Here is a 23,448-nt window from a genome sequence, read left to right as displayed (position 1 = left end):
TGCTAACATCAAAGTTCACTCAACTGCCAAATGTTCACGTGAACTAAAAATACCCTGATAAGTCAGATATAAATTGCATTTGCAAATTTCCCACCTTCCGTTTGCAGGAGGTTCTGAGCAGCCAGTTTGAAGTGCAACTGAAGTTTTGTGTATTCATCATCAGTGTTGGGGAATATCTAGTCAAATGTAGCCTGATTAAATAATACATTTAAAAAAAATCAGTTACAGTTACTGAGAAGAGTGTATCTTCGGCTACATGTAGAATATAACACATTCTGCTGCTTTGCATCTTTGCACATTGCAGCCTTCCATTCATTCTGAGTCTCGTGTTTTGATTGGTTCTCTGGTTTGAATCGCACCGCCTCTTGTTTGTCAATCAAATCATTGGGCACACCGCACCAGGGTGGGTGGCCATGACCTCATCAAACGAAGAGATATGTAAAGACTTATTAAGGAACCAGTGTCTTAATAAGTCTAAGAAAAGAGTTCTGTCAGCACACAGCGTGGAGTCGACCTGAACGTAGACGTGGTTCGAGGTGATGGGAACTCTTTTCAGTTGTTGGTTGTGATTTACATATGCATATGATTCTTTTGTTGGTCGTGCTTAAAGATCAAAACGTCACGTTATATTGAATGACTTTTAGTAAATGTTTGACAGTAATCTGTTTAGCAGCCTATTACCTACTGTAAATCTGTATTTTTCATAAAACTATTCAGCTTTATTGCTTTGTTTTAAAACATTTTAAAAATATATACTTTTCAAATGGGGCAATATGTAATATACATTACTAGTTACAAGTAACTAGTAAAACTAGACACTTAAGTGTAAGTATACTTTAAATAATGGTCAACACATTCCAGTTGGCTGGTCACTCAAAATGTACTTGTCGCAGTTTAACAGGAAAAATAACATAAATACACAACAGAAAGATGTGAATGAGGCAAACAAAAGAACTTTACTTACTTACATGATTTGTCAGCGAGTTGAGGAAGGACACAAGAAGAAACACCTCAGAGGGCAACAGACCAGAACTGCGACAGCTCTGAGGTTTGGTGCTCATCCATATAGACAACTCAATATTTATCCACCAGAATTGGATTCAAGGCCGCAAAGCAGTTTTATTTTTTTTTTTTAAAGAGCAGTAAAGTTGTGAACTAAAAAGTAGAAACAACACAACCAAACATGCCTGCTGGGTTGTGTGATGAGCTGTACAGATGAATATCTGCTGGGCGAGGAGGTAGCACTGGGCAGACATCTAGATAACCTGTTTCTCTTAAACTCAGGTATGAACAATATCTTTCCATTCAATTTTAAACCAACAGCCACACTTTAGACTCATGGATAATCAGAAAAAAGTTTAAATGCAAAACCGCAGTGATAGGGGTCCTTTAATTAACACATACTATAATAAAAAATAAGTTAAAAACTGCAAAATGTATAATAAAATAATAAACAAATAACTATATAAATTTATTGGAAATATGTGACAGAAAGCCATCAAATACCATTTTATATTTGGACCACAAACTGGCCCAACTGCAAGGGGACAACGCATGCGCGAACGTCGTTGCAGGCCGGAAGGTATCAGATATTTCCCACCAGAGTAATTCATCCTTTCAAGATAAACTATCTTTGTCTTATCGTAAGAGGTCGTTACTGTCAGCTGCCCTGAAAGCACGTCGCCCTTGTTAAACTTCAACCAAAGACATCAATTTAGAAATCCGTGTTGTCCTTTAGGCTGCATGCTGCATTGATGCTCAACGAGGAGGACAGAGGTAAGAGACCTGTCTTTGCTAGCATCTCGGTGTTAGCTTCAATGCTAAACTGTGACTAGCGAGAGGAAGAGCTCCGCTGTCACAGAGGATAATCCCGACATGACCGCTTAGTTCATATTTGTCTTGGATTCACATTGAAAACGTAATTTTATTTTATTTTTTTATGTCACTGCACCTCATTTATCTCGACAGTATAAGTTGGTTTGCTAACAAGTGAGAAGAAGCACGAGCCTCAACTGTTTGTGCGTCAGATTGAATCTGAACATGAAACCTGACGAGTCGCGTTTATTTGATTTGATCTCTCAACGGAACTTATGAAGATGGAGGGAAACCAACCAACCAACAAAACGACACCAGGACATCCTTTTCACAGGGCTTATTCTACAGAGGAAATAACCTAATTAATGATCGCACTCAAAACACAAAACCACGTCTAGATTTAGACATGAAGTCGTACTACACATATTTTAAACGGATGTCAAAATTGTCTTGAGTGTGCTTGACAACTAAAAACCTGGAATAAGTTCACTGTACATGCTTTACCAGTCATCAAGTTTACATTAACACTGATGGGTTTTTTTGCCCTTGCAACTATTTCTTCAACCGTCAACACCTCTTTTGTTGGTGTCGGAGTTTTCTGTTGTCACATCTCCATCTGACGGAAAATACAATTCATTTCTTTTAGAGCTGCAATCAGTCGATTAATTGACTAGTTGAGCGACAGAAAATTAATAGCTAACTGTTTTGATAATTGATTAAATCGAAAAAATGCATATATTTTCTGATTCCAGTTTTTTTTTTTTTTTTAAATGTGAATAGTTTCTGGTCCCTTTCAACCTCTGTGATACAAACAGAATATCTTTGGGTTGGAGACAGCTGGCTGCTACAAAACCACAAATCTTTGGCTGCACTTTTGGCTTTGGGAAACACTTGTTGACATTTTTCACCATTCTGACATTTTGAAGACCAAACTTGTGAAAAAAAACCAAAAAACAAATGGCAGACTAATTGACATTGAAAAATGAAGAATGAAAATACCACGTAAAACATGAAGGCATGTTGGTTTACAAGATTTTTGAAAGAAAGGTTTGCTCTGTGCCGTGAAAGATTCTGTTCAGACCTGCCCAGAGGAAACTCTACGTGCTCTCAGCAAACGTTTTCCCAGTGGTAGATGAAATATGATGCAACCTTTGCTGGCCAACGACCAAATATTTACTACAAATCAGATAAAACATTTCCTCAAAACTGATGGCTCTGCAAAATCGACCCAAGTCTGTCATCAGCACAGAAACGAACACAGGCCTGGCTGGTTGTCGTCGCCGCTGCTTGTTGAATTACATGTTTTATTTTTTCTTCTCCTCTCCCCTCTGAGCAGAACAAGGAAGCACAGACAGACGGATATTGGAGCCGTTTAAGGAATGAAAGCACACCAGTCAGAACAAGGACAGAGATGAAGTCGTGGGAGAGATAAACTACACAGGAGATAAAGAGACTCTGATTCGCTACAATCATCCCCGCTGCCTCAGTCATGGAGCAAGAAGAAGAAGCAGCAGCAGCAGCAGCAGCAGCCTCTCGGGAGGACGCAGACTCACAGCTGACGTACAGGATAGAGCGTCCGGTCTACGACGAAGCGTTCATCCGGACGAAGCTTCGCCACCGCAAAGAAGACTCGTCGACCCTCCGACAGAGGCTGGCAGAGAAGTTCCAGTAAGTCCGGAGACTGAAATGTTTCTGTCCATTTGTCCTGCTGAAGTTCTGTCGAACACGTCGTTGAATCTGTGCAGACACATCCACACCAGTCAAAGAGGAAATATTTCTGCAGGTCTCAGGTCTGTATAGTTTTTAATGTATTCCTCATCAAATTAAATCCAGAAGACAATAAAAAGTCGCTGATTCTGGGAGTTAAGTACTATAGATTTAAAAAGTCAAAAGTTTTTTCAAAAGTGCATTTGATGAATCAATAAATTGAACTGCTCATTCAACAACAGTTTTGATGATGGACTTTTAATTTAAGACATCGACTGAACAAAAATGCCAAACATTTTGTCAAATGTAAGAAATTTCAAGACGTGAATGTTTTTCTTTTTATTCCACCATTATATAGAATGAGGAACGAACCGATTGATCTAAAACACAAACTGATCACATGTTTTAGTCTGTAAAAACGTCAGGAAATGTGAAAATGCATGCTAACAATTTCCCACAGCACAGTGACATATTCAAACTTGTTGTTTTGTTGAATTATTATTACAAAGACGCTGAATGATCAACGATGTAGAACTGCATTAGAGAAGCAGAGCCAAAATAATATTTAATTATTTACTTGTTTACTCATGTAAAACATCTGAAATCTCTAAATTTTCAACATAAAAATCTAATTTTTTTTTTAACGATTGTCAGTTTCTAGCAGGATGTTAAAATGAACAAATATCTCTTGTCAGTGTTTACAATGCACAGTGCAAACTTTCTAGGTTTACAGTCAATAAGGAGGCAGGTGAGTGCAGCAGAAATATTCTCAGTAAGTAAGGAAGAGAAGCACGTAGAAGAGCTACAACCCAAAAAACATCAAACATCAAATAAATATTTTCTGTGATGCGACTTGAAAAGCCTGCATTATGTTTTCATTATGGCAAACCGATACAAAATGAACATTTTCCGCCTCATTTCGTAGGTGTTCGTCGAAGAAGGCGAAGGCGGTAGCTCTGAACTTCCTGCCCATTCTAACGTGGCTGCCGTCCTATCCGGTGAAGCAGAACCTCTTCTCAGACGTGGTCTCGGGTCTCAGCACGGGAGTCGTGCAGCTCCCTCAAGGTCAGTCCGCTGCGGTCCCTGTAGTGTTGTTACAGTAGCCACCTGCGGTAACACAAAGGGTTAAATGGGGTGAAGGCCCGGCTGGCCGGTCCCGCCGAGCCGCTTTCGGCTTCACGCGGTGTTTGTTTTGCTATCTGTACTCTGACTTTGTGATGCAATCGCTTTGCTGCTGGGACTGTTTGCTTTACATCTCTCCCTTCCCCTCGTTCCACAGGGCTGGCCTACGCCATGCTGGCGGCTGTTCCTCCGGTTTACGGTCTGTACTCCTCGTTCTACCCCGTCCTGCTGTACACCTTCTTTGGCACGTCCAGACACATTTCAATAGGTGAGAAATTAAGTTCAAGTCTCAGTTAGAGGTTTTGCTTTTGGGTCGTGAATCTGTCCCTCCAAGCTGAAACCGGTGCCGCCACCTGTGGGCGGTGCCAGACTGGACTCACTTTTTCATGGTTCCCAACAGATTTTATTTTTTACAGCAATAATCTTGTAAAGTGGCCCTGTTATTGCTGCAGGTATCTACAGTGGTGCTTGAAAATCGATTTGCATAAATATAACCCAAAATATCATCATTATTTTCACACAACTCCTTAAAGTAGATTTAAGAGAACCCAATTGAACAGATGAGATAAAGATTATTATGCTTGGTCTGTTATTTATTGAGGAAAATGATCTAATGTTACATATTTTGTGAGTGGCAGAAGCATGTGAGCCTTCCCTTTCCGTGTCTGGTGTGACTGCCTTGTGAACAGAGTTACAAGAGTGACAGTAAAGTTTAGCTTTGAAAAAAACAACAACCTGAAAGTGAAAACAGTAATCATCGGCATTGAAATGCTTGAATTGTTGTTGTATTGGCACTGAAACACATATTGACCAAAAAAAAAAAAAAAAAAAAGTTCCCATTAAAATAAAATACACTCTTAAAAATTACAATCTAGCAATCCGTATATCTTATTTTATTTTGCAGCCTTTCAATGTCAATCTTCAGATTTTTTTCCCTTCATGTTTGTCTGTTTGTTTGACGCTGCGAGATCTCCTGCCCTCTGAGGTGGTTTGTGATGTTTGTGTTTGCTGGTGCTGTCCGTGTGATACTGCAAAACATTATATGTTAGAACGCGTTCGGACCTTGTGCAGCAACGGTAACATGATCCCCAAACTCCCAGAGAACAAAAGGCATCAGAGGATGGGAGATCTAACATTAACCACGGCTTAGCGAGCCGACATAATAACTGTTGTTGCCACTTCTTCCAGTAGATCATCTGTCAATAGTCATCTTGAGTCCAGCCCGGTTCGATGTGAAAAACAACCATAGAAAGAAACCAATGTGGGCGCTGTTCCGACTTCCAGCCAGAATCCGTTTCTTGTCATATTCAGATTGTATCCAGATTAATTTTTGAAAATCTGGGAAGCAAAGAATCACATCAAATTCGATTTTTGCAAATCGCAATCGATCCGACTGCACCGACTGTTGCTCACAGCTTCAGTTTTCTTCGCTCTGAATGCAGTCTGGTAACTTGTAGCTCATATTAATGTTTGCACAGCCACCGAGGGCGGACCAATCAGCGACCAGTGTCGGTGGTTACCCGCTGTTGTCCCGTCCCTCCTTCACTGTGATTGGACGGCTGGTGACAGTGACGAGCGCCGTGTTATATTTTTCAACTCTTGCTGACCGAAAAAAATTCCCGAAGAATAAAACGGTCGGCACCTTGTTAGGCTGCTGGCGCTCATTAAAACAATTTAATGAAAATGCTGGAAAAAAACATGATGGTGGACACAGGGCCGGTTTGGGCACATGCTGATTGGTTAAAATTAACCAGAGGTCGACACCCATCACCAGCACAGCTACGTGTACATCGTTACCGCAGCAACCAGTGCAGATAGGCTGGTGAACCCTGGACACACAAAATCTGGTCCTCTCACTTGCAAATATCAGTCCGTGCAGTCTTTCTTAAAGATCTGATTTAAGAAACAAATCAGATTTGCATGCAGTCTGAGCAAAGTCAGGGAGGTGCAGGAGAACTGGTGGTCAGGGTCATGTCAGTCTTCTTCTGACTGGACGGCAGGTTCAGAAGGAGTGATGCTTCCTATAAGTATGCAAATTCTATGTACGTCCTGTACTCCTTGGCCCCCTCAAATCCCATCTATCTCTCCACGGCAAAATGGTGACAGAGAGTTGGAACTGAAAAACAAAAGATTGGCACAGAAACCTGAGAAATTTAAAAATACAAAAAAAACTGTCACTGAAAACAGTTAATTGACCAGATTGACACCTGAAAAGTACATCGTAATGCAAAAAAAAAAAAATCGCAAAATAAGATACGATTTCTTAGATTGTTTTCATGACTTTTATTTTGCAGAGAAAGTTTTTGTCAGCGCCAAAACTTAAACTAAGTATCACTTGTAGCAGTTGATCAGAGACATGTAGCTTTGCAACCTCCCCACTCCTCCAAGAAGGACCAGCAGCACAGAATGAATCGAGTTTCGAAGGAAGCAGTTCATCTACAGAGGTGAGCAGCTCCCAAAACAACAAACAAATGTCTCCGGTTAGACATTAAAAGTACGTATCGCAGAAACAAAATGCAAATACAATTCAGTGGTTTAACCCGGACTTGTTAATTCACAGCAGGAAAAACCAGCGGTGTAGAAAAGAAAACGGCTTCTCACTGCTGCAGTGAGAGGTTCCTGGAGGTTCACATACTTTTGCCACTCCCAGATATGAAATACTGGATCATGTTCCTAAATAATAAAACTAAAAATGAGATGAGCAGGAAATATGTTCATCCAATTGTGATAAGCGTTTTCTCAGCTGACGTGAGCAGCAAGGATTGAGAAACTTTAGTGACCCCGCCCGTCAGCCGTGACACACGAGTACATCTGACAAATGGGAACAATAAAAGAAACCAGCTGATCGAAATTAAACGCAACAAGAAGCAGCTGACTTGATTGCAAAATGGCCTCCGCCCAACATCTCCCCTGGACACGGTGTGGAAATGATGATACCTCAAGTTCTGGCAGTGAGAGGGAATAACTGGGCTGCTCGCACGCACACACACGCACACACACACACTCGCACACACTCGCACACACTCGCATACACACACTCGAAGTTCAGGACTCCACTGAACATCACGACACCTCAAGGCAGCAGGCCTGAAAATAGGAGGAGCAAAGGTCAAGCATTTCCACGATGAGCTGCACCGACTGAAGGTTGCATCAGTGCGAGTTTGCAGTTGTTTTGCAAACTCAACACATGGAGCACACGTGCAGAAGCAAATACTAAATACACTGGAACTGTGTGTGTGGGGTTTTTTAACATGTTGTGTGTTCATCCTGGAAAACTGACAAAATATACTCTAAACAGTCAGTATGTACAAAAAGAAATCTATTTGATAAGTTATGGATGGTGGGGAAACAGAAACCCCTTAAAAGACAAAAATATATTTTTCTGTCTTTTTTTTTCTCGATTATTTGGCAACGTTTTATAAAAATACTTGAATGACAGATAAAACCTGTAGGTCTGAATGGATTCTCATGCTTACTCACATTTATATGCAATAACAAGGGTTGGAGGCGGGAAAACATTTCTGGCTCCAGTTCAGATCAATGAAAAATGTCCTCATTTAAAAGCCACCACCTCATTCTCATATTCAGAGGTGAAGCCAAATTGCCATCTTTCTTTTGGGACTCATTTTAGACCACCGTTTGATCAGCACACTTGGGGAGGGGATTGACATATGTTTTTCTACCTCGGGGTCCAAGTCATCTCAAATGTCAGTTCAACCTTTAAGTCCCGCTGACCAAACGGGCACGATAAACCCAAGCTGTTCAACCTTTCGAAACTAAAGAGTCGATCTGAAAAAGAACACGGCAGCGCTCCTTACTGGTGAATGGCCTCTGTCTGACATCTGGCCTGATTGCAGGTTGCCGTGGAAATGAGGATCTCTTAACTGCTGGCAGAGAGAGACAGAATAACTGGGCTGCTGTTCAAGTGCTGGGCAACATGGCCTTTTCACTCACAGGGATACGACACATGATGGAGTGCAGTCTCACACACACACACACACACACGCACACACACACGCGCGCGCACGCACACGCTTGCATATAATACTGTCCAGAGCCTGGAAAGATGACTGACATGAAGTTGGACAGATGGCTGTTAAAGTGTTTGCGTCTGTTTATGACCTGCAGGCACCTTCGCTGTCATAAGTCTGATGATTGGAGGCGTGGTGGTGAGGGAGGTCCCGGACTCCAAGTTTATTCTTCTCCCTGCCAACGGATCCAACATGTCTGCGGTCCTGGACGTGGAGACTCGTGACTTCAGGAGGGTCCAGGTGGCCGTGGTGCTCACTACCCTGGTGGGAGTCATCCAGGTCAGCCTCCAAACATCCAACACACTCAGCCAGCAACCGCAAGCTGCTGTTCACAAAGACAAAAGGGAAGAGATTGCTCAGAGTGTTTCACACCAAAAAAAAAAAAAGAGTTTACCCAAGAGTTTACCCAAAGGAGGATTATCGGCCTGGCCAATTTTCAGGGCCGATATTTAGCATTTTTACAATTATCCATATCGGTATGTTTTTTAGGCCCTATGATAGGCTGGCGACCTGTCCAGGGTGTACCCTGCATTCGTCCGAAAGTGAGCTGGGGTGGGCTGTGGCCCCCCCGTGACCCTGTTCAGGATAAAGCGGGTATAGATAATGGATGGATGGTACGTTTTTGTATTCAATCACCGATAAAATAAATCAATTTAAAAATGCACTGCTTTGGCTCCGATGCAGCCGTCTCTCATTCTGCAGTCACCACCTCTGGGTGTTGAGCAATGTCCCGCCCACAGCTTTATCTGATTGGTTACAGCTTAGAAGTAATGGCCTATCAATGCTGTAGGCTTCTTTTCTGTGAAGAAGGACCTGTGTTTTCAAAGGTAAGACAGCAGATAAAAACATACGCTGAAGCTGCCAAATCACGTCATATTTGCTCTTTTTAAGAGTTTAAGACACACGTTGGGTTTCATTAAAGTTCGTCTCACACCGTAGTCACTTGTTTTTTCAGGTAATGTTTGTTAGTTTATTTTTTTTTTGTGCTGTCGTGTTCAGCCGACCACATGACAGAAAAAAGAAGCATCACACAACATAATTGAAGACTGGATGGAAGCTAACGGCATTGGTGACTAGCAGGGGGGGTTGTTGGGGCTGAAGCCCCCCTAAACAAACATGAAGATTACAGAACAGCCTTTATGTTTTAATTGCCGTAGAAAAAAAAAACACATTTTAGAATCATGTCTCAAACATTCTGCTCGTTATTCCAAATTTTCATTGGATTCACTGGATTTACATTTTTTTTATTTGAAATGAAGCCGTCACCTCGCAGCTTCGCTACTTCTTGCTTTCTTAATTGTCGTTTGCTTTCTTTTCAGATTGTCTTCGGTCTTCTCCGGTTCGGCTTCGTGGCGATCTACCTCACGGAGCCTCTGGTGCGAGGCTTCACTACAGCAGCATCCCTGCACGTCTTCATCTCCCAGCTGAAGTACCTGCTGGGGGTGAAAACGCAGCGCTTCACTGGACCCCTCTCTGCTGTTTACGTGAGTTTCTAGCAGCTCCTGGAGTGTTTGTAGGAGGGAGGAAGGATTTGCATTTACAGTATATCTGATAAACGCAACAAGTGAATGGCTTTTACATCATCATGCCTCTTATCACCCCAGAGCGTCACAGCAGTGGTCACGGACATCACCACCACCAACGTCTCCACCCTCGTCCTGGGCCTCGGGTGCCTCGTTTTTCTTTATGCTGTCAAAGACCTTAACGAACGTTTCAAGAAGAAGCTGCCCATTCCCATCCCCGGAGAGATCATCGTGGTTTTAGTGTCGACGGGCGTGTCGTACGGTTTGTCGTTGTCCGACAACCACAAGGTGGACGTGGTCGGGAAGATACCAACAGGGTAGGTGCTCGCTCTTTGTCAGGGGAGTTTATTGAGGCGAACATCTGGATGTATTGGAGAACTTGTGTTTTATATTTTTGCTGTCGGTTCTTGTTTCCAACTTTAAACCGTAAAAAGAACCACCACAAGATCTCGGCTGAAAAATCCTTGACACACCGAGGTGGATGAGCTGAAAGTGTTTTCTTCCGTGTTCTCAGGCTTCTCCCTCCTGCCGTCCCAGAGTTCTCTCTGTTACCCAGCTTGGTCACCGACTCCTTCGCTGTAGCGATCGTTGGATTCTCAATGGGCATCTCACTCGCCAAGACCTTTGCCCTGAAACACGGTTACAGCGTGGACGGCAACCAGGTGAGTGTGGACATGTAAGGAGCTGCTGACGAGCTACAGATAAACTCTAGCAGTTTGTTTGCATGCACTTAAGTAACCGGGGTTACAGTTGTTCTGCTTTAAGAACCTCATTTTTTTTTAGACATTGTGTAAAACAGAACATGATTTTGTTTTCTATAATCAGGGTGGAGGACTAGAGAAACTTGATCTGTCCTAGACACAGCTGATTTCTTGCCATGTGAATTGGTAAATAAGTGTCCGATCATGTAAACATGTTCAATGGAAAATATCGCTGACATGGCAGAGCAGAACAGCTGGATGAAAGGAGAGATCATTTCACGGAGTGATATGTTGTTTGATATTCAAATGAATTCCATCTAAAGAGACTAAGACTAAGTGTCCTTTACAAGTCTAGATGAGTTAGTTTCAAAGGCTGCAAGTTGAACATCAGAAAAATTGAAGCATCTGCATTTTCTGTGAGGACAGAAACACCATCAGTATTTATCAAATCCAACTTAATCTGAGGTTAAAATCTTTTTAGACTTTCACCTTAACCTTTAAGCCTGTTTTACACTTCTCTGACTGTACTTTTAGTTTCGGCCCAGACAAAGTGTCGTGTTACATTCCTCCAGTGACAGCAGCGACTGGAGACGTCATGTTCTCAGGTTGTCCGTCTGTCTGTCTGTCTGTCTGTCTGTCAGATATGCGATATCTCAGGAACACCGATAGAGAAGTTCTTCACCTTTCACAAAACCTATTTGTGGCTGTTAACAATGACCAGATTTCACACAAATGTCAAATAGGAAAAAAAAATGATGAAGTGATGACATTTTATATCAAAAAGGTCAACTTCACTGTGACATCATGTTGTTCTGCTTAAACACTTTCCTGCTGGTTATTTAATGCCATAACTCGGGAATAAAAAAGGGAGGTTGGGACATGCTGCGATTTGTGTGTCTCACATTTGGTTGGAAACTAAATGAACTAAAAAGCAGCTTCACACACGTGTGAAACATCTGTGTCTTTAAATGGCAGAAACATCCATATTTGAAATATTGTCAACTGTGAATCAGAATCAACTTTATTGTCCAACAGTCTTCGCTACAGTATGAGTCTGGACAGACGTGGAAGTAAACCTGACAGTTTGGTGGATACGTACAACTGTAAGGCAGTAAAATGTGGTTTACATTGTAACTTCATCATGTAAAAAGAACATGTTTTCTATCATGTCGTTTTTAGTTTTATTTAGAGTGTGGGTTCAAACAGCTGTCAGATGATCACCAACACACACTGTAACAGTAACCAGGTTTCTACAGTGAACGTCAACGTGCGAGCCGATTATCTGCGTAACCTGCTTATCCTGCATGAACTGTATAATGTATAATCTATAATTTATAAATGGGTAAAGTCTTCATCAATGAAGCTGTTTTTCGAGTAAAGGTGAAACATGACGTACAGCAACATGTTAAACAAATATTTGTGTAGCGTGCCTGTCAGTCACAGTATCACTCTCTCTTGTCACACTGTTGGAAGCAGTCCAAGTCATTTTCTGGGAAAGTTGGCATGTTTCAGACTTCAGATCTTTTTGATGTCTTTATCCATGACAACTGTAATTCTTAGCTGTCTGGAAGTGAAAGGTTTTCTCCCTGATTCTCTCTTATTTGAATTAATATACAGTATGTTAAAAGTGTCTGATTTGGCTTGAAGAATGAGCCTCTAGAAAGTCTCTATTCAGTCAGCAGGATTGATCTGTCTGTGCTTGAGGATGTAATGAAGCCTCTCCGGAGTTCACTGTGTCAACATCTTTCTTTATTGACACACTGTAGTTCGCTGGGGTGTCCTGGAGCTATTCAAACACGTTTCCAAACAACATCCCTTTTTCATTCAAACTGTCACGTTTTCTGCTTTCAGGAGCTGATCGCTCTCGGCCTGTGTAACTTCATCAGCTCTTTCTTCCAAACCTTCGCCATCACTTGCTCCATGTCGAGGAGTCTGGTGCAGGAGAGCACTGGAGGGAAAACACAGGTGACACACACACACACACACACACACACACACACACACACACACACACACACACACACACACACACACACACACACACACACACACACACACACACACACACACACACACACACACACACACACACACACACACACACACACACAGAGTTCCACTGCAGGAGTGATTACACTGATATCTAAATTGGTGCTATAAAACCATAATTATCGCCTCGCTCTGTGTGTTCAGATCGCCGGGCTGCTGGCGTCTCTCGTGGTGCTGCTGGTGGTGGTGGCCATCGGTTTTGTCTTCCAGCCGCTCCCTCAGGTGGGTGAAGTTGTGGAATTAATGACCCAGAGCTTCCAGCTTCCTGTCACAGGTGGAACTGGACAAAATCATATTTATTTTGACCCGTTCTGCTGGACAGACGAGGGCTGACAGCTCCACTGATTCTGTTCTCGGTGTGTTTCTGGTTCCCAGACTGCGCTGGCTGCCATCATCATGGTCAACTTGCTGGGGATGTTCAAGCAGTTCAGAGACATTCCTAATCTGTGGAGGACCAGCAAGATCGAACTGGTCAGTACTTCAAATCAACAGGAAACAATCCCATGATGACCTGAAGATGCAAAACGAGCAGGTTGAAGTCTTGTTTTGTGTGAGCAGGCCCTGTTCACTCCCCTGTGATGGACAGGTCTGATTTAAACTGCTCCCAAAACAGCCTGTTACTATTAGTAACATTAGCCAGAACATCAAAATGCAACAAATTATTCAGTGGAGTGCATTTTCCTCCACTGATTTAACCCGACGCTGTGTATTTTACCAGGTGATTTTAGACATATTGATGCACCTTTTCAGGTTCCTGGCAGCTGTTGTAAATATGTAAAAGACATGTGTTTCAAGAGAGAAGAGTTAGTGCTGAATGAATTTGGCTATTCATGTTTTGAATCCAATAAAGAGTTAATTTCCTTTTTATTCAGGAGTCTAACTCTAAACCCATCTGGTTCAGAGGGAATCTTGACAGTAAAGGAAAGTCTGATCTAATTGGGTCAGTATATGTATCATGTACAGTTAATGGGATATACGAATTTAAAGGTTTGCTTCCCTTTTCTGCTTATTTTCAATTAATTAATAAAACAATTGCCAATTTGAGCCTCTAAGGTGCTGAATGTAGTAATTTTAAACATCAATATTATCAGATTAAATGTGATTTCTTTCAACCATAACTAAACACCAGTGAGACGTAGCGACCTTCTCTCACATGCCGGTTGATGGAGGACGTTAGAGCGGTGCGTGTTGTGTTCTCCCTCAGCTGTGAAGCGTCATGTCGTTGTATTTCTCTTTCTTCTCTCTCAGGCCATCTGGCTGGTAGCCTTTGTAGCATCAGTGCTGCTGGGTCTGGACTACGGCCTCATGGTGGCCATCCCATTCGCCATAGTAACAGTCATCTACAGGACACAGAGGTACAGCTGCTTGTCTTTGGCTGGAATATTCATTTATTTTTGTTTTCATCATATTGTTCTCCTATTTTACCTAAATAAACTCAATGCCACCTGTCAGAGCACGGACATACCTTTGCACGAGCACGTTTGGATGCTTGAAGCTCGCTAACAGAGGAGCTTATTGCCATTTCCTTGAGATGTGGACACGGTGTGTTTCTAAGCTTTCTCCTCGTCTTTCAGCCCTAAAAGTTCCCTCCTGGGCCACGTTCCCAACACCGGGCTGTACTGTGACGTGGACGAGTACGAGGAGGTGAGTCTGTGAGAAGACACAACAGGATCAAAGTTTCCCACCACGTCCACTTGGCCTGAATTCAGACTATTTGGGATTTGTGTTTTTGTTCCCAGGTGGCTGAATACAAAGGGATTAAGATTTTCCACTCCAACTCTTCAATCTACTTTGCTAACAGTGACCTTTATGTGAACGCCCTGAAGGAGAAGGTAATCCTAGCTTCTCTGTGTTTGTGTGTGGATATAAGGGTGACGCAGAAAAAGACACCTATCCCTTTAACATCTGTGGAGGAGAGGAACATTAGAAACAACATTTTATCCCCGGACTTTAACTGCTGCTGTTCCCCAGAAACACGTAATTATATGGATGTGAAAACAATGTGGTGACGGATAGACTGTTGAGGATGTGAGCAAACAGTTTTATGGTGAGAGCAACAGGAGGAGAGGAGGATGACATGCAGAGAAATAAAACTCCTTCATCAGGGCCTGGACCTTTTTTCATTACTTAGTGTCTAGCTGGATAGAAATTTATCTGCAGCCGTTGTCTTAGCAACAAGTTTAGGTGTACAGTTTGAGGTGAGTCTCTGGACCCACGTTAAAAAAGTCAAATAGAACAAAGATGCAGAATTACACTGCTGTGAAAAGTATTCAAACCCTCCTGATTTCTTGAAATTTTTTTGGTGTATCATGTAAAACTGTTAGATTTTCAAACTAAATTTAACATAAAACAAAAGGCAACCTGAGTAAACAAAGGATAATATTATAGAAGCAAAAAGGTTTCCCAACACCTAAATCACTGGTGTAAAAAACTTCATTAACTTTCTGATAAGTGAGGAAGAACGAAAGCATGATGTCCTTTTAGCAGATCTATTCTTTGTGACCTTCCAGACGGGAGTGAACCCTGAACTCATCCAAGCTGCCAGGAAAGGCTGGAAAAAGCGGAAGGAGAAGACAAACAGTGGCTACTCCTCTCCAATGAAGATTTGTGCCAAGGTGAATGACCCTTTTCCTTTCTTCTCCTCCTGGTTGCTTGTTGTCTGTCTACACTGCCGGTTTACTGACAGTGTAGATATAAAGCGTGTTGTGCACTTGACCTTTTTTGTCCATTGTGTGTGGGCTTGTGTAAAAAAGTTGTTTCCCAGTATGTTACCAGGGAGTGTGAGACCCTCAAGAGGTTTTAACAGTTGACGTTTCTCAGGACTTTGTGGCCCCAAAAGAAAAAAAGAAAGAAACTTGTGCACTTAGAAATTCTGTTAGGAGACGACACAAAACTGTATTTTGTCCAGCCCTTTAATATCACTGTAAACAAACACTTTCTTTCATGTGTCTCCAGTACAAGGAGGAGGCAGTGACCCATGAGGTTTTACCGGAGAACCATGTGATGGAGGTGCAGAAGAACGGACAGCTGGAGGACAGACGCAGTGACTCCAACTCCGAAGAAGCCGTCTTCCTCGAGCGTCTCTGCGCCGTCCACTCCGTCGTCCTGGACTGGACGTCTGCCAACTTCATCGACTCTGTGGGCGCCAAAGCCATCAAACAGGTGCCTGTCTGTTCTTTAGTGGACTGTATTGATCAGGACGACTCACAGAGCACACGGAGAGGAGCTAAATCTAGAATTCTAGATGTTAAATGCTGCTTTAGTCACAACTGTGTGTGTCTGTGCAGGTCATCAAGGAGTATGCAGCTGTGGATGTCCGGGTGGTCATAGCCGGCTGCAACAGTAAGTAAACATCAAGACTTTCCTCATTATTTCTTCGAGTGTAATTACAATAATTTTGTGAGACATGGAAATATCTACAGCTGTGCTGTTTAATTCAAATTTTTTTTTAAATTTTTTATTTATATAACGCCAAATCACAACATAGGTTATTTCATGGCACTTAACATGGGAGGCTGTGGCTCGCACACTAATCGGAAGGTTGGTGGTTCAATCCCCAGCTCCTCCTGTCCACATGCCTAAGTGCTCTTGAGCAAGACACTGCACTCTAAGTTGCTCCTGATGGCAGCACCTTGCATGGTGATCGTCTCATTAATGTGTGAATGGGAAAACCATGTTAAAGCGCTTTGAGACCGAAAGGTGATAAAGCGCTATACAAGTACAGACCATTTACATTAACGTCCTTACAGCAAGACTTTACAATATTAAACAGAGAAACCCAACAATTCAACAATTCCCACATAAGCTAAGAGCGAAAAAAAACTCCTCTTTAAGGAAGAAAAAACTCCCTCTTAACAGGAAGAAACCTCCGACAGAACCAGGATCAGAGGTGGGCGGCCATCTGCCTCGACTGGTTGGGGTGAGAGGAGAGCAGAGAGAGAAAAGGACAGCATAGAGATAGAAGAGAAGAACTGTTGGTGGAGACGACAAGCGCAGATCAGAGACATGCAGCTCCATGACGGGACATCTGGAAAAGAAAGAAGAGAAACTGCACGAGCGAGGGAACTGAATGGAGACAACAGATAATAAGAAAAAACTACAGGAGAGAAAAAGCATGAAGTGAATGAGATGTAAGGGTGAGATATGAGTGTACAGAGAGTTAAAGATTGAGAGGAAAGAAGCTCGGTGTATAACGAGGTCCTCCAGCAGCCTCGGCCTGTAACGGCAGAACCACCTGACCCATCCTCACAGTAGCATTTGAATATTTCATTTGTATTGAAAGAAGGTGACTGTTTGTCAGCAGAGGAGTTATCTGGTTGAACCCTTAGAGATGGACCGAGTGACTTCAGCTTCCCAGAAATGTCGGTGCGTCGTCTGCGACGAAGCGTTGCGCGGATAATCGAAAGTTGAATTTGGGTCGTAAACATCAGAACTCGCCCTTTCTGACGAAGCCCGTCGTCTCCGTACGATAAAGTGTTTTCAGATAGTGCAGTTTTGAAATCTCGGCTGCCCTCTGTCCGGTCTCCAACAGAGGGCTGACATTACATCCCACTTTGTATGAAAATAGATGACCGTAACGTATATGCGGGTCTACACTACAGCTGAGTTATTAGCACATATCACAGTTTGTATGTTATGAGCGTGAGTCCCTGGTTTTGGACCCCCGGAGTCATTCATGACATTTATTTACCTTCAGGCAGTACACACATTTTTTTCCAAATTGCTGAGTCATACAGTGTCCCACAAACGTGGTTCAGATGTTGTCAAATTCTAGACAATCACCTCTACACAATTATAAAACAATATCTCTGCTGACTATATCTTATGGTGAAATACATGTAAAAATATAACAATTTAAGAATTTATGATATTCCTCCATATAAAGGCTAGCATTCAAAATCTTGTAAATAATGAAGGCTCTGGATAGCCTGGACTGTCCTCTGAGATGTAGGACATGAATACAGCATGAATGGTTTTCCCCTAAAATGACCAAGATATGAGCTTCAAAGTGAAGGTGGTGAAATCACGTTAAAATAACGTTTTCTGGTGGACGATCATCAAGTTCCTTTATGGAACAAAAGAACCCGATGATTCATATGTGCATGCTGCAGTATGAGTTTCTGCTCTGACTGATCTTATCTCTGCTTTGATTTACAAGGAAGCCTATTGGCTGAGCTGGACACCTTGCAGTTCTTCACCGGGGACACGACAACACGCATGGTGTTCCCCACCGTCCACGACGCCGTGCTGCACTGTCAGCACTCCAACGCCCACCGGCCCGCTGCTCCGACCACCGAGGTGACCTGACCGGGAGGAGACGACCTGCAACCGGGGACTAAATCCCACGAACGACGTCCTCAAACTGGACGGGTCCCCACCCCACCCCAAACCGAGCGTAGGGAGCAGCGTGTGCCAGTATAGAGGAACTGTACAATCACTCATATTGAATAGAGGAGTGTTCATAGCTCAGGTGGATGTTTTTTCGTTCTTATGAGGCCGCTCCGTTAAGAGTCCGACGACCTCGGTTGATTCCAAGTACCAAGAGCAGCAAGATTCAAGGTTTTCTGTGACTTTTTTTTTTTTCTGATCACAAATTGAAAAACAGAATTTCCAGCTGACATTCCTGCAGCCTTACACCTCTGCATCCTCTCAGCAGAGCACACCGACATGTCGAGTGTTGAAAAGTTGCATTGTTATTGTCTTTTTGCAGTTGTGGTGAAGTTGTCACTGCTGTGGGGTAGGTGAGGAAGGGGAGAGGGGGAGGGGGGAGGCAGGGAGGGGGGCATTTAACGGTTAGCTGCTGTAGCTCTTTTCTAGTCATTTCTGGAAGGCTGTGGTGTTAATGAATGAGAAACTGACCATCTCATCATCATGCTGGTACTAAATGTACGTGGTTACAGACTAGTCAGGATGGATGTCAGCGTTACTGTCAGCTGTGTTTCTATGTAAAGTATTTAAACCATCAGAGATGACATCACTGGTCAGTTCACAGTATCATGTTACAGTACAATTGCACTACTGTTGAAATGAAACCCGTATAATAGATATTCTGTTAGTGGACATTTTAGTATAATGCCATAAAAAAAGAGATTAGTTGTGCCGTTACTGAATAACACAGGATGCCTTCGAGTTGCTTTATGGTTATTTTACAAAGCACTGAGACTCAAGTCTGGAATAAACTTTATTTGTAAGTGAACAAGAATGACAACAAAAGGGCAATATTTTTTTGGACTCCTGTTTCTTTTGACAGCAAAAAGCCAAACAGGAAACTATTTTTCACGCGCACACACACACACACACACACACACACTCTCAGTTGTAGGTCATGTATCTGGGGGTGGCGCTGAACTTGGCGTAGGACTTGATGACCTTGTTAACGGCCTCCAGGAAGTCTTTCTCTGTAGCGATCTTCCTGCGAGCTCTGATGGCGAACATTCCCGCCTCTGTGCACACACTGCGGATCTCAGCACCTGGAGGAAAACACACATCAGATTCTGCTTGCAGAGGCTTTCAGGATGAACAGGAAAGGACACGCAGACTTTTGAGCCGTTTGTGTGTAACGTGGTCTTCAGATCGAGACTTCAGTCCCACTAAACGGGTTAAACTGCATTTGTTTTCAAGATATTGATCTAAAAAACTATGTTGTACTTTTCATGGCTGAAATATAAACCGTTAAATGCAGAACAACTCTTAAGTCCCTTCTGCTGGTACCGGTTCAGCTTGACTCTCAGGTTTTTTTTGTTTTTCCATTTGGCAAAAGTTGTTGACAGAACCTGATTCTGTCGTATCACCTTCGTCGAGGATCAAAGCGAGCTGAATCGATACTAAAAGATGACAGGAAAACTGCAGGCCACTGATTGGTCAGAAAAAAAAGGTCGTAATCACCGCATCACTGTGCGCAAGACGAGACATCCTGCACAGACCCACGTTTTTAACAAGCCAAGCGACAACTTTTTAATTCCGAACACTTGTTTAAAGGACACCTGTAAAACATCCTGTGTTCAATAGGGAGCTTGTGGCTGCCAACAAAAGGATTCAGCGAGTGTGTGTCTTATTAAAGATGACGTCAACGCAGTTTCATGTGATGTTGATACAGTACCCGCCTGCATTAAGGGGTACTATCTGCAGTGGGAAAAGCAAGTGGAGTTCAGACAGTACTCATGATTTCCCCTGACTCATCATTACTGGCCTGAGAAAACCGTATTTCCAAAACATATTCATGAGTTAATGAAAGCAGCACTTTGGACAGATGTGGTTTTCATTGGCGGATGACAGAATGTCATACTGCCCCCTTGTGGCCACACAGCAGCGCTACACTGGTGAAAACCAAACTGAGGGCAAATTTGAACTCGCCTCCAGACTAACTGAGTCAGTTAATAAATCAGCAGCACTACAAGCACAAAGACGGGCGACAGAACGGAGGGATTGACTGCTGCTGTGCGAGTCTCACCTGTGCTGTTGGGGCAGAGACGAGCCAACAGCTCAAAGCGAATATCTCTCTCCACACTCATAGAGCGCGCGTGGATCTTGAAGATGTGAGTGCGGCCCTGCAACACACAACAAACGGAGGTGAGGTCACAAAAGAGTAAACACGCATGCATGTAGCTATTTTTAGAGAATATACCTCCAGGTCAGGCAGGCTGAACTCAATCTTCCTGTCCAGACGTCCAGGTCTCATCAGCGCCGGGTCCAGAGTGTCCGGTCGGTTGGTGGCCATCAGCACTTTGATGTTGCCTCGAGGGTCGAAGCCGTCCAGCTGGTTGATGAGCTCCAGCATGGTCCTCTGCACCTCGTTGTCTCCACCGGCACCGTCATCAAAACGAGCACCTAACAGGTTCCAAGGGTTATATGGTCATACTCATAATCTTAAAGAGGGGTTTGGTATCTTAACAACAACAACAACAACAAAAAACAGCCAGTATTTTCGTGAAAAGACACCAGGCAGAAACTGTCCATAGAGAAAGAATGTTGCACCAAAACCTGCAAAAATTAGATGAATATTTACAAATAAATGTCTCAGTTCTCTTGATGTTGTGAGCACTATTTTAGCCACTTTTAAAAAAGTGATCACAACACACGTTCTGTAAATAACACAGGAGAGTGGAGCGAACTTTACCCCCGATGGCATCAATTTCATCAAAGAAGATCAGACAGGCCTTTTTAGTCCTGGCCATCTCGAACAGCTCACGCACCATCCTCGCTCCCTGTGAACAAAGACAAGAACAGAAAAAGGGACGTTAATTGTTTTTTTAAGTAATCAACACACAATCTAAACAGCCGCTGTTCGTTTGACTGCTGAGCTCACCTCTCCCACATATTTCTGCACCAGCTCTGAGCCGATGACTCTGATGAAGCAGGCGTCTGTTCGGTTGGCCACGGCGCGGGCGCACAGCGTCTTTCCGGTACCAGGGGGCCCAAACAGCAGCACTCCTTTAGGAGGCTCAATACCCAGATTGACGAACCTCTCGGGCTGGTGAGAAGAGGAAAAAGACAAGTGATCTTCCACAGGGCAGAGAGGAACGGCTTCATTCATGCCTCGCTGTTCTAGGAAGGAAAAGGTAACGGTGACGTGGATGTTGGGAGCGTTTGTGAACACTCACATGGAGCAGCGGAGTCTCAACCACTTCTCTCAGCTTCTCAATCTGCTCCTTACAGCCACCAACATCACTGTAGGTCACATCAGGCTTCTCCTCCACCTACAGCACGACGTGTGGACAAAAGAGTCAATACTCAAAGACAGATAACATTTGTTATTAAGCTCAACGAACTAGATCCAGTTGTACTTTGTGTTTATGAGAGATTCAAACCTGCATCATAGTGACAGTGGGGTCGATCTTCGGAGGGAGAGGAATGTGGATCTGGTACTTGTTCCTGTCCACTCTGGAAAACACAGAGGACACTAAACTGAGTGGACCGTGTCACCGGGTATTTCAAATAAATAACACTTTTACAGATATGTGACATTTCAAATAATACGTCGGCCTCACCCAACTCTCATTCCCTCCTCGATGTCAGTCGGAGCCACCTGGTCGCTCAGGTCCACCACAAATTTGGCAAACTGCTTGACATTGATAATGTATTTGGGATCCTCAGAGTCTGCATTGATGATCTTTGTGCATCTGTTAGAAAAAAAATATACATTTGAAACTACACATTGGATATATTGTACATAAGAGGGGAGCAACTATCATGGCAGAATATTGTAATTTTGTGAGGTCACATAGATTTGACACTATTTTCACAAAGGGTGGATGTTACGAGAGATTTTCAAATGAATCTAGAAGGAAAGAGCCAAATCTGTTTTAATGCAAACATTTAAACATCTTTTAATACATAGTAAATTCACCTATAACATCAGGAAGAAAAGCCAGAAGATACAAGAAGCAAAAACAGTCATATCTACACTTTTTGCCAAAATAATACCGTTTCAACGGTATAATATAGCTTGCTTTACCTTGCTACCTGCAGTGGCTGCTCACTCTGCAGAGTCTGTTTGTCAGCAGCCAGATCCCAGAGTGCAGGTGGAGCCAGGCCTGTGTCTGACTCCTTAATGCCTGTCAAATAAAGAAAGAAAGAAAAACACAACACCACTTCAAGCACAACCCAGCATCTGAAAACATGGGTTTTACTGAGGAAACCCTAGAAACGGAAACCCATTTCCCCGCTGCCTATTGTGGTAGAAGTCTATTTCTGGTTTGATCACCGACCTGTCAGCTCGTTGATCTTTTTGAGCAGCTGCTGAATGTCATCTTCCACTTGTTTGATCTGTCTGGAGTAGGTGCTTTGACCCTGGCGAGAAACAGCAAGCAGCCAATTTAATTAACTTATAAGTTATTATACCCCCCCCCCCCATATCGACACACACACACACACACACACACACACACACACACACACACACACACACACACACACACACGTGTCCAGAGGCTCTACTTACATATGTTTTGAGCAGAGCGATGTCTCCTTCGTCCAGAGCTGTGATGGAGGCGGAAACAACACAAGTGAGTTTACACTCCGGTGGGCCGCCGCCGCCGCTGCGTTGTTGTCGCACGGAGCGGCGCGGTGTTACCCAACGTCGGCCAAAGGATTTACATGAACGGTTTTAACAATGAGCACATTGAAAGTTACGGTTACTAAATTAGAGCAGTTATCTGAGCGAGCGGTGAAACCGGGACCGTTTGTTTAACGAGCCGAGCTAACGTTAGCCGAGTAGCGAGCTAATGGCGACGTTTCCCCTTAAGCAAAGAAATATGATTCTTAAACAACCCTGTTACATATAATATATACCTCTGATAGGGCCGTCATCCTTCTCCTCTTCCTTAGTCTTCCGTTGGTCGTCTCCCAAATAGTCCGGCATATTTAGTTTAGGGAAGAAAACGTGCCACCGAGAAACTGAGCCGCTAAACTGTACAATTACACAGCAGCTTTGGGTTTCCGCCGCGATGCGCCATTCACCGGAAGTACAAGTCGGAGCTATATTAAGGATGTACCGCCTTT

At 43.2% G+C, this 23,448-nt stretch overlaps 2 protein-coding genes across 2 annotated transcripts; one reads left to right on the top strand and one right to left on the bottom strand.

Annotated features, from left to right (window-relative positions):
- Positions 1-1,588: 1,588 nt before the first annotated feature.
- slc26a5 (solute carrier family 26 member 5) lies at positions 1,589-19,027 on the top strand. Its single transcript, XM_069713159.1, has 18 exons — positions 1,589-1,776; positions 3,152-3,483; positions 4,448-4,587; positions 4,802-4,912; positions 8,773-8,954; positions 9,995-10,159; positions 10,280-10,515; positions 10,713-10,860; positions 12,751-12,864; positions 13,093-13,170; positions 13,324-13,419; positions 14,197-14,303; positions 14,523-14,592; positions 14,688-14,780; positions 15,459-15,563; positions 15,904-16,110; positions 16,236-16,290; positions 18,107-19,027. The coding sequence occupies exons 2-18, from the start codon at positions 3,305-3,307 to the stop codon at positions 18,253-18,255; spliced, it is 2,235 nt and encodes a 744-aa protein (XP_069569260.1). The 5' UTR covers positions 1,589-1,776; positions 3,152-3,304; the 3' UTR covers positions 18,256-19,027.
- Positions 19,028-19,116: 89 nt separating this feature from the next.
- On the bottom strand, positions 19,117-23,402 carry psmc2 (proteasome 26S subunit, ATPase 2). The gene is made up of 12 exons (XM_069713181.1): positions 23,239-23,402; positions 22,889-22,926; positions 22,656-22,737; positions 22,403-22,502; positions 21,936-22,067; positions 21,756-21,828; positions 21,549-21,644; positions 21,254-21,418; positions 21,065-21,152; positions 20,573-20,775; positions 20,399-20,495; positions 19,117-19,418 (listed from the first exon to the last, which is right to left on the bottom strand). The coding sequence occupies exons 1-12, from the start codon at positions 23,306-23,308 to the stop codon at positions 19,261-19,263; spliced, it is 1,302 nt and encodes a 433-aa protein (XP_069569282.1). The 5' UTR covers positions 23,309-23,402; the 3' UTR covers positions 19,117-19,260.
- Positions 23,403-23,448: the final 46 nt, after the last annotated feature.

Source organism: Brachyistius frenatus, unplaced genomic scaffold (genome assembly GCF_029030835.1).
Source record: "Brachyistius frenatus isolate BFR_SWC_R1_liver_20210118 unplaced genomic scaffold, ASM2903083v1 Contig_116, whole genome shotgun sequence".
In the NCBI taxonomy this organism is placed as follows: domain Eukaryota; kingdom Metazoa; phylum Chordata; class Actinopteri; family Embiotocidae; genus Brachyistius; species Brachyistius frenatus.
The sequence above is the reverse complement of the archived record's forward strand: the minus strand, read 5'-3'. Positions and strand labels throughout refer to the sequence as shown.

Coding starts and splice junctions, on each gene's coding strand:
- psmc2 (XM_069713181.1), bottom strand. CDS start 23,308: ATGCCGGACTATTTGGGAGACGACCAACGGAAGACTAAGGAAGAGGAG. Junction 22,927..23,238: donor GGATGACGGCCCTATCAGAG/GTATATATTATA, acceptor CCTCCATCACAG/CTCTGGACGAAGGAGACATC. Junction 22,068..22,402: donor CAGCCACTGCAGGTAGCAAG/GTAAAGCAAGCT, acceptor TTTTTCTAACAG/ATGCACAAAGATCATCAATG.
- slc26a5 (XM_069713159.1), top strand. CDS start 3,305: ATGGAGCAAGAAGAAGAAGCAGCAGCAGCAGCAGCAGCAGCCTCTCGG. Junction 14,304..14,522: donor GTCATCTACAGGACACAGAG/GTACAGCTGCTT, acceptor CTCGTCTTTCAG/CCCTAAAAGTTCCCTCCTGG. Junction 15,564..15,903: donor CAATGAAGATTTGTGCCAAG/GTGAATGACCCT, acceptor ATGTGTCTCCAG/TACAAGGAGGAGGCAGTGAC.